At 29.5% G+C, this 18,088-nt stretch overlaps 1 protein-coding gene across 1 annotated transcript; it reads left to right on the top strand.

The window, feature by feature from the left end:
- The first annotated feature begins 5,659 nt into the window (after positions 1–5,659).
- Positions 5,660–6,211, top strand: LOC107013124 (agamous-like MADS-box protein AGL29). Its single transcript, XM_015213112.1, has one exon. The coding sequence runs from the start codon at positions 5,660–5,662 to the stop codon at positions 6,209–6,211; it is 552 nt and encodes a 183-aa protein (XP_015068598.1).
- The last annotated feature ends 11,877 nt before the right edge of the window (positions 6,212–18,088 follow it).

The raw sequence follows: 18,088 nt of genomic DNA, 5'->3' as shown, positions 1-18,088 counted from the left end.
AAATTTAAATTCCGAGAATGAAAGATTCATTTCCTATCCATATCTTTATTCTTTTTAGGTAACTTTGATCTTCTCTTCGTGGAAACACATGACCAATTTCTTTTAATTGATTTAATTAGTTTCTTAACATAGATTCAAGGATGATTCTTGTTATTTTTTGTATAGTATAAGGATTTTTTTTCTCACCTAGATAATATAAGGATGTACATTATATTTGAGTCATAGTTGAGGGATGATTTTAGATAATAACTCAACAAGAAAATCAAGTTATTTTGAGAAGTGTTCATTTTTCAAAAGTGTTTTTTTCATAAAAGTACCTATTGATAAAAAACAATTTGTGTTTGACCTAAAGAAAAATAAAATTATCTTTGAGTAGCAATTAATACGACAAAATGATAAAGTGCAAATCTTTGCAACAATAGTAAAATAATTATTTCTGATTATATGGGTCCAAGGCTTCGGTGAATAAGTATTACCTAGTTCAAACATGAGCTCTAAGTTAAACTTAAAATAAAAACAATGAAAAAATTGTATTTAGATTAACAAATAAATTTCAGTAAGAATCAAAACATCATATTTAGACAAACAATACAATACAAACCAAACAAGGTGTTAATGATAGCAAGGTTGCTCTTTTCTTTGATTTAATTTAACGAAAAAGCTAAGATTCAGCGTACATTACTCTAAGATCCATCAATATTTATTTATATACCATTTTAGAGATTCTTTTTTTTTTTTGTTGTTATACGGTTGATGTTCTTTATTAGTCAAATAAATGAACTCCATTGTCCTAACTAGGGGTTTTGATAAGGGGTATCATTTTTGACCTTCTTATGGAATTATTATATTTATGTAGCCAAATATTCCAAATGAAGAAAGGAAAAGCATGTTGTCTAACTGATTGAGTTATTTATTGTGATATTTTTAAACTTTCAGATGTTGTTTAGGCAAATATATATTGCTAGACGAGAGATTTTAGTAATATTCATCTGTATTTGGTACAATATAATGAAATCAAACAATACCAACGAGAGATTTTAGTAATATTCATCTGTATTTGGTACAATATAATGAAATCAAACAATACCAAAAGGAATCAACTTTGGTAGTATATTTCATCAATGTCCTATGCAACAAAATGAAGGTTTAAATTCATATTATCATGTGTGTGTTAATTTCCTTTGATTTTGCTATTTTATTTCAATAATGGTTTGTAATACATGTACTTTGATGATTTCTATTAAAAATACTTTATCTATTAGTATTTGTAGTCTACTACATGGTAGGTCACTCAATATTGTGTTATGAGTTTGAATATATGCACAACAACATATCGATTCTCAATATGACGTAAAAAATTTTTAAAAGCACATCATTTTAATAATTATTCAAAAAAATAAAGGAAAGTGATATGCACGAATGTAAATGAGTGTTTGTTATTTTTGCTAAAATCATCCCTGAAGTATGACCTAAACTTAAAGTACATCCTTGTGTCATATAAGTGAACAAAAGACATCTTTGAACTATCCAAAAAATTGCAAGATTTATTCTTCTGTCTATTTTTTTAAAAAAAATTCACACCACCAACAAAATATTAAATGTGTCAAGTGGAATGAATATATGTACACATGGTTAAACTAGTCATGAGTGTGAGATATATGTTTATTCTTGCTTCATTATAATATGTGTATGCGTGTGAATGTTGCATTATCAATCACACAACTTGTAAATAAGATAAGTGAATACCATGAATTATGATTTGATTGTATGATTTTGAGAATATACTTGTGATTGTTGTTGTGACTTGTTGAATGGATCATGTGTTGCATTTATACACGCTAAGTTGGATTGATTTTCTACGTTCCGACATAAACATTGAATCAAATATCATAATTCTGATATTCTAACATTTTGAATATGAGTTTTAATGAGAGGAAAATTTGACTCGTACTAATTATTGATAATGTTGAATTGGGTGCGTTCCCTGAATTGATTGTTATGTTGTACATTATGTTCTTATAGGTGGGGGTTTCTAAGTTGAAAGTTAATGAGGGATATTCAGTGGTGTAATAAAAGGTGAATGGTAAAGTTCCAATCGATTGTAGTAAAATAAGGGGGAACTAAGGGTCCCAATGCTATCCTTGTTATTAGAATGAAGTCATGGGTATCACTATTGAGGTTAGAGGATGGTTTCATGAAACGGATAGTTAACCTCGTTAGGTGTAGTGTGAGTTGAGTAAAGATGAGGAGAACGTAAAGTTGTATCGTGAGCGGTTGGTCGGGTTCGTAGTGGTATTTATATTCAGAATTTCCCTAAGGGATTGAGTGATGGGTGTAATAATGAACGAGGTAAGTAAGAGGTTGAAGGCAAGTGAACTAGTTTGATATTAATATCCGGAAAGGTAAGGGTAGTCAAAACAGAAAGGCGGAGGAAGGATTAGTCTTATTACATGTTTCACCAGTTGATTTCTTATATTATGTAGTGGGTATTCGGGTTGACCGGTGATGTCAATCACTACGTTTTGTTTGTAATGATATTACTCTTGGTTTGCCTTTTTGACGTAGTCTGGATGCAGAGTCGGTGATGTCTCATTAGGTGAAGACGAAGAAATTCTCCAACAGATTCTATCATTCCTTCCGCATGGTGGGAGTTGTGTCTTTTCATTATCATGTATGTTGTATTCTTAATAGCTCTTGTACTTTTTAAGACTGGACCCTTGGGGTGTAAATTATTTTACAAATGTTAACATCATTTTAAAAGGTCTCATTTATAAAACTTTGTTATTTCATTTATCTCTGTTTTTCTTTAATCTTTGCATGTTTCTATGAGTGGGAGTCGAGAGTTCTCCAACTTAGGTGTTGGAGCAGGTGTCTGCACGGCCCGATGGGTTGAGCCATGACATCGAGCGCGCACGTGTGGATGTATTTATCACATTTTTATTTTCATAAATGATAGATATATTATTTTTGATTGAGCAAGTGAATTATCTGATTTAGTTACATAAAATAATTGATATATTATTTTTGTATGATTAATGATCATTAAATTATATTCATAATGATTAATCATTAATCAGTAAATTTTATTTAGTATATTCAATAACTTATCGCTTATACTCTACTGAAAATTTATACTAAACTTTACTTTTGCACTCACTTCAAACTATCAAAATTAAAGTAAGGAAAATTTTTGACCAAACGATTCTCAATGAAAACACAGTAAATGAGGTTCATGTGAAATATAAACATGAACAACAACTAAAATATTTCAATGCATAATATTTAAAAACTCGTATTCAAGAATTTAGAACTCAGAATCAATAATATTACTCATCTCTGGGATTCTCGAAACAAAGGGTATAATCCTAGATTAATATTTTACCAACTAAATTTAGATGTAGAGCGCAGGAACGAACTGTAAGATCCCAAAAAATTCTGATCTAAGATTCGAATCGTCATTAGTTGTGAGTAGATTTTACGGAGGAATTTAGATTTTCTTAGGTGCCAAGGTCGCAATACGTAGCAACTCGAGTTCCAAAAAGAACTGGAGAGAAATTTGTTCAAGTAATATGTAAGTTATTTTATGATTTGTGTCAATTTTAAACGACCATAACTTTTAGCATAAAATAAGTTAGGTGGCCCATGAGGTATCAAATCAGAGATCTTTGTATCGTCTTTCCAATGTCACTGAGTTTGTTAAAATCTGAGTTCGTATGAAGGTGATATGATTGTTTGAGTGCAACGTCTCTAGATAGGGCTTCTTAACCCGAATAAAGGAGGGGTTTTTAGTCTCTTCCTTACACCCACTCACCCTAAGCGTGAGTTACACCTATGTGAAAATTCTGATTTAGTTACATAAAAAAAATTAAAATATTTTTGTATATGACTAAGGGTCCACTAAATTATATTCACAATGATTAATCATTAATCAATAAATTTTATTTGGTATATTTAGAGCCGTCAATATGGGCTAGGCCCGTTGGGCCGGCCTGGCCTAACACGGGATTTAATAGGGTTGGGCTAAAATTTTTGGAGCCCATTTAAGAAAAGGACTTTTTAGCCCGCCCTGAATAAGTCTGTTGATTTGATGGGCTTGAGAAAAATATAGGTAGGGCCGGCCCGTCGGTCAATAATAATTAATTAAAAAATATAATATAATATTAAAATTTTAAATTAAAGAGAGTCCAAATTCAAAATAATTAGGTTAATATTTTTATTTATATATTTATACTTGTAATTGAAAAAAAAATTAATAAATAGAGATAATTGCAGAGACCTCCCTCCAAGCTTCGCTCTATAACACTCACATTCCCTGTGGTTTACGATATTACGTATACCTCCCTTATTTTCATTTTCTTGTAACCATTCTTTAAACCTATTTAATATAAATTAATTTAGATTTGACAAATTTACCCTTATATATGAATGTTTAGATCTAATTTTCAATGATTTATCTTTATTCGTTGGATCATGTTTCTTCTTTGCTTGTGTAAATGTTTAACTAGAACAAAATATTATCGTTCTTATCGAATTTCTTTCTTGGAAAGTTCAATTTTGTCTTCTATTTGAAGAAATTATTGCCGGAAAATGATGGGTTATTATGGGGAAAAAATTTACGTGAATTGGTAAAGGTGAAATAGAGATAAAGAGTTAATGTTTGGTGAAAATGTGGGTCAGCTTAGTTGAAGACTTTGATTTTTGTTGGATTAAAAAAACAAGTCTTTGTATTAATTTATTTTTAAAGTATTTTTCAAAAAAGTTATTTTTTATACAATATTTATTAATAAGAAGAAATTTATATAAAAAAGAGTAAAATTGTCAAATCTATATTAATTTATATTTATTTTAAATATGTTAAAAGAATGATTACAAGTAAATGAAAACAAGGGAGGTAGACGTAATATCGTAAACCAAACGAGAGGTGAGTGTTATAGAGCGAAACATGCAGGTATCTGAAATTATCCCTAATAAATATTATAAAAATAATTTTATTTTGATTTGATTATCAAGTGCTAACATTAACGTCATGTAACATTATTTTGTCGATATTTATGATAATATTTTAAATTATAATATAAAATTTAATTTAATAATTATAAAAAAATCTAATTTTTTTAAAAAAGTAGGCTGGCCCGTTAGCCCACGTACTTGTGGGTTGGGCCGACCATTTTATGGCCCACGTAAAAAATGAGCTAGCCAGGCCTGACCCTTAAAATGTCAAAGTCTTTATGGGTTAGCCCGGATGGGTGGGCTATAGCCCATATTGACAGCTCTAGGTATATTCAACAACTTACCTTTTTTTGTTTGAATTTCAAATATATTGATGTTACCATAAAACACAGATTTTGAATATCAATTCAATATAAATTTTCTACCATAAATTCAATATAAAGAGTGATTTACTTTCCATAGCAATATTGACTTAAAATTAAATGGATTACTTTACATATTAATTTTGACTTGAAATTAAATGGATTAATTTTCATAGCAATATTGACTTGAAATTAGATGGATTTACTTTACATAACAATATTGACTTGAAATTAAATTACTATTGTGAATAAATTTTTTATGTGTGTATAAATACTCATGATGTTTATTCATTTTTAACTCATATTGTTGGAAAGCAACTGATCAATAGATTATATGGCATTCTAGAATGGAGGATAAGAAAACAGCAGGACGTCAAAAAATTCCAATAGAAAAAATACAAGATGAAACTAAGCGGAAAGTCACATTTTCCAAACGATTGCCGTCCTTATATAAAAATGCAAGTAAGATTGTAAGGGCTTGTAACGTCGATATTGGAATAATTTCGTCTTGCCCAAGTGGTAGGAACCAATATTCATACGTTCACCCAACTACTGCTGTAGTCATTGATCATTTTGTGAACCCCACAATGGAATTAGATCTGGGTACGAGACTTGTCGCCGAAAATGCAAGGAACATTGCAATTGAAAACAACATCAGATTGAATGAACTAGAGGCAAGGGAAGCAGCTGAAAAGGAAAAAGTACGTTCTTTAGAACAAATGAACAATGCTAGAGGAAAATGTTGGTGGGAGTCCATTGACCAAATTGATGCAGAGAATCTGACAACATTTGAAACTACATTAAATTTTGCCGAGGGTATCTTAAAAGACCAATTGAAGAAGCTAGAAATTGGAACTTCGTCTTCCTCAGAGGCCCCCCCAGAAAATGAAGATAACTAATCTAGTATATTATAAATGAATCAACTTTGGTAGTATCTTTCATCAATGTCCTATGCAACAAAATGAAGGTTTAAATTCATATTACCATGTGTGTTAATTTCCTTTGATTTTGCTGTTTTATTTCAATAATGGTTTGTAATACATTTACTTTGATGATTTCTATTAAAAATACTTTATCTATTAGTATTTGTAGTCTACTACATGGTAGGCCACTTAATATTGTTTTATGAGTTTGAGTATATGCACAACAACATATCGATTCTCAATACGACGTAAAATTTTTTAAAGCAAAGTGATATGCACGAATGTAAATGAGTGTTCGTTTTTTCTTGCTAAATCATCCCTGAAGTATGACCTAAACTTAAAGTACATCCTTGTGTCATATAAGTGAACAAAAGACATCTTTGAACTATCCAAAAAATTGCAAGATTCATCCTTCTGTCTATTTAAAAAAAACTCACGCCAGCAACAAAAAATTAAATGCGTCAAGTGGAATGAATATATATACACATGGTTAAACTAGTCAAGTTAAGTGATTTTTTTTTCCAGAAATTGAGGATTTAAATAATATTCAGACAAAATGTATTCAAATTCTAAATATTCTTGTAAAAATATGGTCAAATACTACTCCAACTTCAAATTTTCGAATAGAACATGCGCCCTAAATTTCCAACATTTTTGTACATTGTATAAAATGCAAATTGCATTGTAAAGTACATGCGCCCTAAATATTTTATTAAAGAAAATTTCTAAATAGTTGGATGTAATACTTTTAAAATAATTTTTTTCCATAATCTTTGTAACCATCACAACCTACAGTATAAATATTTCAAAACTTATGTATTGTTGCAAGTCAATTTACTTGATGATGCAAAAAATATATAAAGTGACAACACGCAAATTTAAATTCCGAGAATGAAAGATTCATTTCCTATCCATATCTTTATTCTTTTTAGGTAACTTTGATCTTCTCTTCGTGGAAACACATGACCAATTTCTTTTAATTGATTTAATTAGTTTCTTAACATAGATTCAAGGATGATTCTTGTTATTTTTTGTATAGTATAAGGATTTTTTTTCTCACCTAGATAATATAAGGATGTACATTATATTTGAGTCATAGTTGAGGGATGATTTTAGATAATAACTCAACAAGAAAATCAAGTTATTTTGAGAAGTGTTCATTTTTCAAAAGTGTTTTTTTCATAAAAGTACCTATTGATAAAAAACAATTTGTGTTTGACCTAAAGAAAAATAAAATTATCTTTGAGTAGCAATTAATACGACAAAATGATAAAGTGCAAATCTTTGCAACAATAGTAAAATAATTATTTCTGATTATATGGGTCCAACGCTTCGGTGAATCAGTATTACCTAGCTCATATATGAGCTCTAAGTTAAACTTAAAATAAAAACAATGAAAAAATTGTATTTAGATTAACAAATAAATTTCAGTAAGAATCAAAACATCATATTTAGACAAACAATACAATACAAACCAAACAAGGTGTTAATGATAGCAAGGTTGCTCTTTCCTTTGATTTAATTTAACGAAAAAGCTAAGATTCAGCATACATTACTCTAAGATCCATCAATATTTATTTATATACCATTTTAGAGATTCTTTTTTTTTTGTTGTTATACGGTTGATGTTCTTTATTAGTCAAATAAATGAACTCCATTGTCCTAACTAGGGGTTTTGATAAGGGGTATCATTTTTGACCTTCTTATGGAATTTATTATATTTATGTAGCCAAATATTCCAAATGAAGAAAGGAAAAGCATGTTGTCTAACTGACTGAGTTATTTATTGTGATATTTTTAAACTTTCAGATGTTGTTTAGGCAAATCTATATTGCTAGACGAGAGATTTTAGTAATATTCATCTGTATTTGGTACAATATAATGAAATCAAACAATACCAACGAGAGATTTTAGTAATATTCATCTGTATTTGGTACAATATAATGAAATCAAACAATACCAAAAGGAATCAACTTTGGTAGTATATTTCATCAATGTCCTATGCAACAAAATGAAGGTTTAAATTCATATTATCATGTGTGTGTTAATTTCCTTTGATTTTGCTATTTTATTTCAATAATGGTTTGTAATACATGTACTTTGATGATTTCTATTAAAAATACTTTATCTATTAGTATTTGTAGTCTACTACATGGTAGGTCACTCAATATTGTGTTATGAGTTTGAATAAATGCACAACAACATATCGATTCTCAATATGACGTAAAAAATTTTTAAATGCACATCATTTTAATAATTATTCAAAAAAATAAAGGAAAGTGATATGCACGAATGTAAATGAGTGTTTGTTATTTTTGCTAAAATCATCCCTGAAGTATGACCTAAACTTAAAGTACATCCTTGTGTCATATAAGTGAACAAAAGACATCTTTGAACTATCCAAAAAATTGCAAGATTCATTCTTCTGTCTATTTAAAAAAAAAGTCACGCCACCAACAAAAAACTAAATGTGTCAAGTGGAATGAATATATGTACACATGGTTAAACTAGTCATGAGTGTGAGATATATGTTTATTCTTGCTTCATTATAATATGTGTATGCGTGTGAATGTTGCATTATCGATCACACAAGTTGTAAATAAGATAAGTGAATACCATGAATTATGATTTGATTGTATGATTTTGAGAATATACTTGTAATAGTTGTTGTGACTTGTTGAATGGATCATTTATTGCATTTATACACGCTAACTTGCATGGATTTCTACGTTCCGACATAAACATTGGATCAAATATCACAATTCTGACATTCTAACATTTTGAATATGGGTTTCATGAGAGGACCATTGACTCGTACTAATTATTGATAATGTGGAATTGGGTGCGTTCCCTGAATTGATTGTTATGTTGTACATTATGTTCTTATAGGTGGGGGTTTCTAAGTTGAAAGTTAATGAGGGATATTCAGTGGTGTAATAAAAGGTGAATGGTAAAGTTCCAATTCGATTGTAGTAAAATAAGGGGGAACTAAGGGTCCCAATGCTATCCTTGTTGTTAGAATGAAGTCATGGGTATCACTATTGAGGTTATAAGATGGTTCCATGAAATAGTTAACCTCGTTAGGTGTAGTGTGAGTTGAGTAAAGATGAGGAGAACGTAAAGGTGTATCGTGAGCGGTTGGTCGGGTTAGTAGTGGTATTTTTATTCAGAATTTCCCTAAGGGATTGAGTGATGGGTGTAATAATGAACGAGGTAAGTAAGAGGTTGAAGGCAAGTGAACTAGTTTGATATTAATATCCGGAAAGGTAAGGGTAGTCAAAACAGAAAGGCGGAGGAAGGATTAGTCTTATTACATGTTTCACCAGTTGATTTCTTATATTATGTAGTGGGTATTCGGGTTGACCGGTGATGTCAATCTCTACGTTTTGTTTGTAATGATACTACTCTTGGTTTGCCTTTTTGACGTAGTCTGGATGCAGGGTCGGTGATGTCTCATTAGGTGAAGACGAAGAAATTCTCCAACAGATTTTATCATTCCTTCCGCATGGTGGGAGTTGTGTCTTTTCATTATCATGTATGTTGTATTCTTAGTAGCTCTTGTACTTGTTCAGACTAGATCCTTGGTGGTGTAAATTATTTTACAAATGTTAACACCATTTTAAAGGGTCTCATTTATAAAACTTTGTTATTTCCTTTATTTCTGTTTTTCTTTAATCTTTGCATGTTTCAATGATTGGGAGTCGAGAGTTCTCCAACTTAGGTGTTGGAGCAGGTGTCCGCACGGCCCGATAGGTTGAGCCATGACATCGCGAGCGCACGTGTGGATGTATTAATCACATTTTTCTTTTCATAAATGATAGATATATTACTTTTGATTGAGCAAGTGAAAAATCTGATTTAGTTACATAAAAGAATTGATATATTATTTTTGTATGATTAATGATCATTAAATTATATTCATAATGATTAATCATTAATCAGTAAATTTTATTTAGTATATTCAATAACTTATCGCTTATACTCTACTGAAAATTTATACTAAACTTTACTTTTGCACTCACTTCAAACTATCAAAATTAAAGTAAGGAAAATTTTTGACCAAACGATTCTCAATGAAAACACAGTAAATGAGGTTCATGTGAAATATAAACATGAACAACAACTAAAATATTTCAATGCATAATATTTAAAAACTCGTATTCAAGAATTTAGAACTCAGAATCAATAATATTACTCATCTCTGGGATTCTCGAAACAAAGGGTATAATCCTAGATTAATATTTTACCAACTAAATTTAGATGTAGAGCGCAGGAACGAACTGTAAGATCCCAAAAAATTCTGATCTAAGATTCGAATCGTCATTAGTTGTGAGTAGATTTTACGGAGGAATTTAGATTTTCTTAGGTGCCAAGGTCGCAATACGTAGCAACTCGAGTTCCAAAAAGAACTGGAGAGAAATTTGTTCAAGTAATATGTAAGTTATTTTATGATTTGTGTCAATTTTAAACGACCATAACTTTTAGCATAAAATAAGTTAGGTGGCCCATGAGGTATCAAATCAGAGATCTTTGTATCGTCTTTCCAATGTCACTGAGTTTGTTAAAATCTGAGTTCGTATGAAGGTGATATGATTGTTTGAGTGCAACGTCTCTAGATAGGGCTTCTTAACCCGAATAAAGGAGGGGTTTTTAGTCTCTTCCTTACACCCACTCACCCTAAGCGTGAGTTACACCTATGTGAAAATTCTGATTTAGTTACATAAAAAAAATTAAAATATTTTTGTATATGACTAAGGGTCCACTAAATTATATTCACAATGATTAATCATTAATCAATAAATTTTATTTGGTATATTTAGAGCCGTCAATATGGGCTAGGCCCGTTGGGCCGGCCTGGCCTAACACGGGATTTAATAGGGTTGGGCTAAAATTTTTGGAGCCCATTTAAGAAAAGGACTTTTTAGCCCGCCCTGAATAAGTCTGTTGATTTGATGGGCTTGAGAAAAATATAGGTAGGGCCGGCCCGTCGGTCAATAATAATTAATTAAAAAATATAATATAATATTAAATTTTTAAATTAAAGAGAGTCCAAATTCAAAATAATTAGGTTAATATTTTTATTTATATATTTATACTTGTAATTGAAAAAAAAATTAATAAATAGAGATAATTGCAGAGACCTCCCTCCAAGCTTCGCTCTATAACACTCACATTCCCTGTGGTTTACGATATTACGTATACCTCCCTTATTTTCATTTTCTTGTAACCATTCTTTAAACCTATTTAATATAAATTAATTTTGATTTGACAAATTTACCCTTATATATGAATGTTTAGATCTAATTTTCAATGATTTATCTTTATTCGTTGGATCATGTTTCTTCTTTGTTTGTGCAAATGTTTAACTAGAACAAAATCTTATCGTTCTTATCGAATTTCTTTCTTGGGAAGTTCAATTTTGTCTTCTATTTGAAGAAATTATTGCCGGAAAATGATGGGTTATTGTGGAGAAAATTTTTACGTGAATTGGTAAAGGTGAAATAGAGATAAAGAGTTAATATTTGGTGAAAATGTGGGTCAGCTTAGTTGAAGACTTTGATTTTAGTTGGATTAAAAAAAAAGTCTTTGTATTAATTTATTTTTAAAGTATTTTTCAAAAAAGTTATTTTTTATATAATATTTATTAATAAGAAGAAATTTCTATAAAAAAAGTAAAATTGTCAAATCTATATTAATTTATATTTATTTTAAATAGGTTTAAAGAATGATTACAAGTAAATGAAAACAAGAGAGGTAGACGTAATATCGTAAACCAAACAGGAGGTGAGTGTTATAGAGCGAAACATGAAGGTATCTGAAATTATCCCTAATAAATATTATAAAAATAATTTTATTTTGATTTGATTATCAAGTACTAACATTAACATCATGTAATATTATTTTGTCGATATTTATGATAATATTTTAAATTATAATTTAAAATTTAATTTAATAATTATAAAAAAAAATTGTTAAAAAAAGTGGGTTGGCCAGTCAGCCCACGTACTTGTGGGTTGGGCCGACCATTTTATGGCCCATGTCAAAAATGGGCTAGCCAGGTCTGACCCTTTAAAATGTCAAAGTCTGTATGGGTTAGCCCGGATGGGTGGGCTATAGCCCATATTGACAGCTCTAGGTATATTCAACAACTTACCTTTTTTTGTTTGAATTTCAAATATATTTATGTTACCATAAAACACGGATTTTGAATATCAATTCAATATAAATTTTCTACCATAAATTCAATATAAAGAATGATTTACTTTCCATAGCAATATTGACTTAAAATTAAATGGATTACTTTCCATAATAATACTGACTTGAAATTAAATGGATTACTTTTCATAGCAATATTGACTTGAAATTAAACGGATTTACTTTCCACAACAATATTGACTTGAAATTAAATTACTATTGTGAATAAATTTTTTATGTGTGTATAAATACTCATGATGTTTTATTCATTTTTAACTCACATTGTTGGAAATCCACTGCTCAATAGATTATATGGCATTCTAGAAATGGAGGATAAGAAAGCAGCAGGACGTCAAAAAATTCCAATAGAAAAAATACAAGATGAAACTATGTGGAAAGTCGCATTTTCCAAACGATTGCCGTCCTTATATAAAAATGCAAGTAAGATTGTAAGAACTTGTAACGTCGATATTGGAATAGTTTCGCCTTGTCCAAGTGGTAGGAACCAATATTCATACGTTCACCCAACTACTGCTGTAGCCATTGATCATTTTGTGAACCCCACAATGGAATTAGATCTGGGTACGAGACTTGTTGCCGAAAATGCAAGGAACATTGCAATTAAAAACAACATCAGATTGAATGAACTAGAGGCAAGGGAAGCAGCTGAAAAGGAAAAAATACATTCTTTAGAACAAAATGAAGATAGCTAATCTAGTATATTATAAATGAATCAACAAGGTTTAAATTCATAATTCCATGTGTGTTAATTTCCTTTGATTTTGCTATTTTATTTCAATAATGGTTTGTAATACATTTACTTTGATGATTTCTATTAAAAATACTTTATCTATTAGTATTTGTAGTCTACTACATGGTAGGTCACTTAATATTGTTTTATGAGTTTGAATATATGCACAACAACATATCGATTCTCAATATGACGTAAAAAAAATTTAAAGCAAAGTGATATGCACGAATGTAAATGAGTGTTCGTTTTTTCTTGCTAAATCATCCCTGAAGTATGACCTAAACTTAAAGTACATCCTTGTGTCATATAAGTGAACAAAAGACATCTTTGAACTATCCAAAAAATTGCAAGATTCATCCTTCTATCTATTTAAAAGAAAAAACTCACGCCACCAATAAAAAATTAAACGCGTCAAGTGGAATGAATATATATACACATGGTTAAACTAGGCAAGTTAAGTGATTTTTTTTTCTAGAAATTGAGGATTTAAATTATATTCAGACAAAATGTATTCAAATTCTAAATATTCTTGTAAAAATATGGTCAAATACTACTCCAACTTCAAATTTTCGAATAGAACATGCGCCCTAAATTTCCAACATTTTTGTACATTGTATAAAATGCAAATTGCATTGTAAAGTACATGCGCCCTAAATATTTTATTAAAGAAAATTTCTAAATAGTTGGATGTAATACTTTTAAAATAATTTTTTTCCATAATCTTTGTAACCATCACAACCTACAGTATAAATATTTCAAAACTTATGTATTGTTGCAAGTCAATTTACTTGATGATGCAAAAAATATATAAAGTGACAACACGCAAAATTTAAATTCCGAGAATGAAAGATTCATTTCATATCCATATCTTTATTCTTTTTAGGTTACTTTGATCTTCTCGTCGTGGCATGACATGACCAATTTTTTTTATTGATTTAATTAGTTTCTTAATATAAATAGATTCAAGGATAATTCTTGTTATTTTTGGTATAGTATAAGGATGTTTTTTTCTCACCTAGATAATATAAGGATGTACATTATATTTGAGTCATAGTTGAGGGATGATTTTAGACAATAACTCAACAAGAAAATCAAGTTATTTTGAAAAGTGTTCATTTTTCTAAAGTGCTTTTTTCATAAAAGTACCTATTGATAAAAAACAATTTGTGTTTGACCTAAAGAAAAATAAAATTATCTTTGAGTAGCAATTAATACGACAAAATAAGAAAGTGCAAATCTTTGCAACAATAGTAAAATAATTATTTCTGATTATATGGGTCCAAGACTTCGGTGAACCAGTATTACCTTATCTCAAATATGAGTAACTTAAAATAAAACAATGAAAAAATTGTATTTAGATTAACAAATAAATTTCGGTAAGAATCAAAATATCATATTTAGACAAACAATACAATACAAACCAAACAAGGTGTTAATGATAGCAAGGTTGCTCTTTCCTTTGATTTAATTTACCGAAAAAGCTAAGATTCAGCATACATTACTTTAAGATCCATCAATATTTATTTATATACCATTTTAGAGATTCTTTTTTGTTGTTGTTGTTATATGGTTGATGTTCTTTATTAGTCAATCAAATGAACTCCATTGTCCTAACTAGGGGTTTTGATAAGGGGTATCATTTTTGACCTTCTTGTGGAATTTACTATAGTTATTTACTCAAATATTCCAAATGAAGAAAGGAAAAGCATGTTGTCTAACTGACTGAGTTATTTATTGTGACATTTTTAAACTTTCAGATGTTGTTTAGGCAAATCTATATATATTGCTAGACATGAGATATTTTAGTAATATTTATGTGTATTTGGTACAATATAATGAAATCAAACAATACCAAAATATAAGATATATATAATATATAAACATGATAGCAATGGGTCCTTAATGTATATGTACTAAAAGTTAAACATTTTATCCTAAGCTATATAATTAAAGATAATCGTTATTTTTGTTTTTCAAAATAAAATGAAGCCCTCCACATGTGTTTCATACATGAGATATCAAACTACAAAATAAAGGTACCTTCTTGTATCATTCAATTTGATTTTAGAATATGTATCAAATTTTTCAACCTAAAGGAGCCATGAAAAAAAACTTCCTATGCAGGGAGAAGGATAAAATAAAAATGAACTTTATGGTGAATATATCCATTGATGTAAGAAAAAACCTAAGGTTAGCCATGCTCAAAGGCAATGAGGTTTATGGAAAATGTGAGTTATCCAAACCCTATTCCGTATTGGTGCTCAATATTACTCTCAAAAAATATAACTCAACGCTCAAGTAAAAATACTCCCTTTGGATTGAGATAAGTTCTCATAAGGACCACTTTTTGTAACATCTCGTAACTCGAAATAGCTAAGAATAAGCTAAAAAATTAAAAATATTAGTTTTGGAAAGAAAATGAGAAATCTGGAAAAATTTCTAAGTTTAAGAAGTGAGTTTTGTCATTTCCAAACGGTCATAACTCCTATCTCAGGATGAGTTAGAGTAATTTATTGATATGATTGGAAAGCCCTTGGAGATATCTTTCCAACGCCGCTGAGTTTGCGCATCTTTTATATCGTATGAGGGAGATATGCTTATCGAAAGTTGGACTGTTGAATTTAGGACACTACAACAAATTCGATTATTAAGGACAAATAATTTCGTCATTAATAAATCATATTTCGTCACTAAAAATCTTGTGTGACGAAAAATAATTCATCACTCAGTCGTCACTTAATGTGTGTCTCTAAAAGTATACAAAGACGATTTACTGTTTTCGTCGCTGAAAATATTATATTAACTACAAAAAAGAAAAATCGTCTTCAAATGCTTAAACATTTGTGACAAAATTAATTTGTCGTAAAAAGTATATTTTTGTAGTTAATAATATGATTTGTCACTAAAAAGGTTATTAATAGTTTAATACCGACAAAATTATATCGTCGCTAATTAGTTTACTTCAATCAGTGACGAAATCAGTTGTCTCTAAAGTTATATGTATTTCGTAGTTAAACAAAATCTAATTTCGTCGCTAATGATTGTATTTTATATACAAAATATTATTTTGTTCCTAAATATATATATGATAAAATTTCTCATTATAAAAATGTCTCCTATCTCAATTTTTATCAACCATGACCAGGAGCTCGTAGATTATGCTACCTTGGGGAATCAAACTCACAACCTTAAGGTTGGAAGTAGAGCCGTCAATATGGGCTAGGCCCGTTGGGCCGGCCTGGCCTAACCCGGGATTTAATAGGGATGGGCTAAGATTTTTGGAACCTATTTAAAAAAAGGGCTTTTTAGCCCGGCCTGAATAAGCCTGCTCATTTGGGGGCTTGAGAAATACCGGTAGGGCCGGCCCGTGGGCCAACAAAAATTAATTAAAAATATAATATAATATTAAAATTAAAAAATAAAGAGAGTCTAAAATCAAAACAATTAGTTTAATATTTCTATTTACATATTTATAGTTTTAGTTGAAAAAAAAAAATAAATATCAAGGAAAATACACAAATACCCCTTAGACTATAACCTAAATCCCAGAGACACACCTTAACTAAACTAAGGTTCTATTACCCCCTGAACTTTTTTTTTTAATTTTATACACCTTTTATCTTATATGGTACTCTATGTGAGTCCACGCAATTGAGGCGCATTAGAGATATTTGGATGTCACGTATGCAAAAGAGGTACACAAAATTACAAAAAATAAAAGTTCAGGGGGGTAATACGACCTTAGTAAGGTCTGTCTTTGTGATTTCGGTCATAGTCTTGGGGGTACTTGTGCATTTTCCCTAAATATTATAAAGATCATTTTATTTGTGAATTGATTAACAAGTAGTGACATTAAGGTCTCATTTGTTTCCATTAAGATTAAGACGTCTGAATTTGAATACGCGCTTAAATATTAAGATGTGCATTAAGATCTAGATGTGTAAATCTGAATAAACATCTACATATTGAAATATTGTCTCTGAATTTGAACACTAAATTATTAGGACAGTTTGTTTTCAATATATGAATGCACATATGAAATTAAACATTATATCAATAAAATATTATCAAAACCTTGTTAGTAAACATTTTTTTCATATAAAATAATATTTTGTTCATTTTTTACCGTAACAAGGTAATATGATTTATCTTTTAAGAACTCTACATCAAGTTACATCATTAATATGACTATTTTTTGCACTCAAAATACTTTGAGAATCTAATATAATGTAATTTAAAATAGTTTATATAGAGTAGTAAATATATAGTTTAGAAAAATATTTTATTTTATTTTATTATAGAAATTTATTATTGTTATCGATCAAATAACTAATACTTTCTAATTTTTTGAAACTGTGCTAAATATTATATCATGGGAGTGCTTATCAATTCAAATATATTGATTAATTTATGAAAGTAAAAGATGTATATTAAGTTAATATGAATAAAGGAAATTATAATGACAAGCATGTAATTAAAACAAACGAACTTAATGAATTGAATCTTAATAATTAAGATTCAGTTCTTAAAAACAAATACATGAGACAAATCTGAATGATTAAGATTAAAAAACAAATGAGGACTAACATAATGTAATATTGTTTTGTCGATATTTATGATAATATTTTTAAATTATAATTTATAATTTAATTTAATAATTATAAAAAAAAAATAGTTTTTAAAAAAGTGGGCTGGCCCGGAAAGCCTGTAGCCCACGTACTTGTGGGCTGGGCCGACTATTTTCTGGCCCACACCAAAAATGGGCTAGCCCGGCCTGACCCGTAAAATGTCAAAGTCTGTATGGGTCAGCCCGGATGAGGTGGGCTAGCCCATATTGATAGCTCTAGTTGGAAGTGAACATCAGATCAACTCTCTCTTGTTGTACATTTTTGTTTTATTTTATACTT

Source organism: Solanum pennellii, chromosome 3 (assembly GCF_001406875.1).
Source record: "Solanum pennellii chromosome 3, SPENNV200".
In the NCBI taxonomy this organism is placed as follows: Eukaryota; Viridiplantae; Streptophyta; class Magnoliopsida; order Solanales; family Solanaceae; genus Solanum; species Solanum pennellii.
This window is presented reverse-complemented; position numbering and strand designations above follow the sequence as displayed.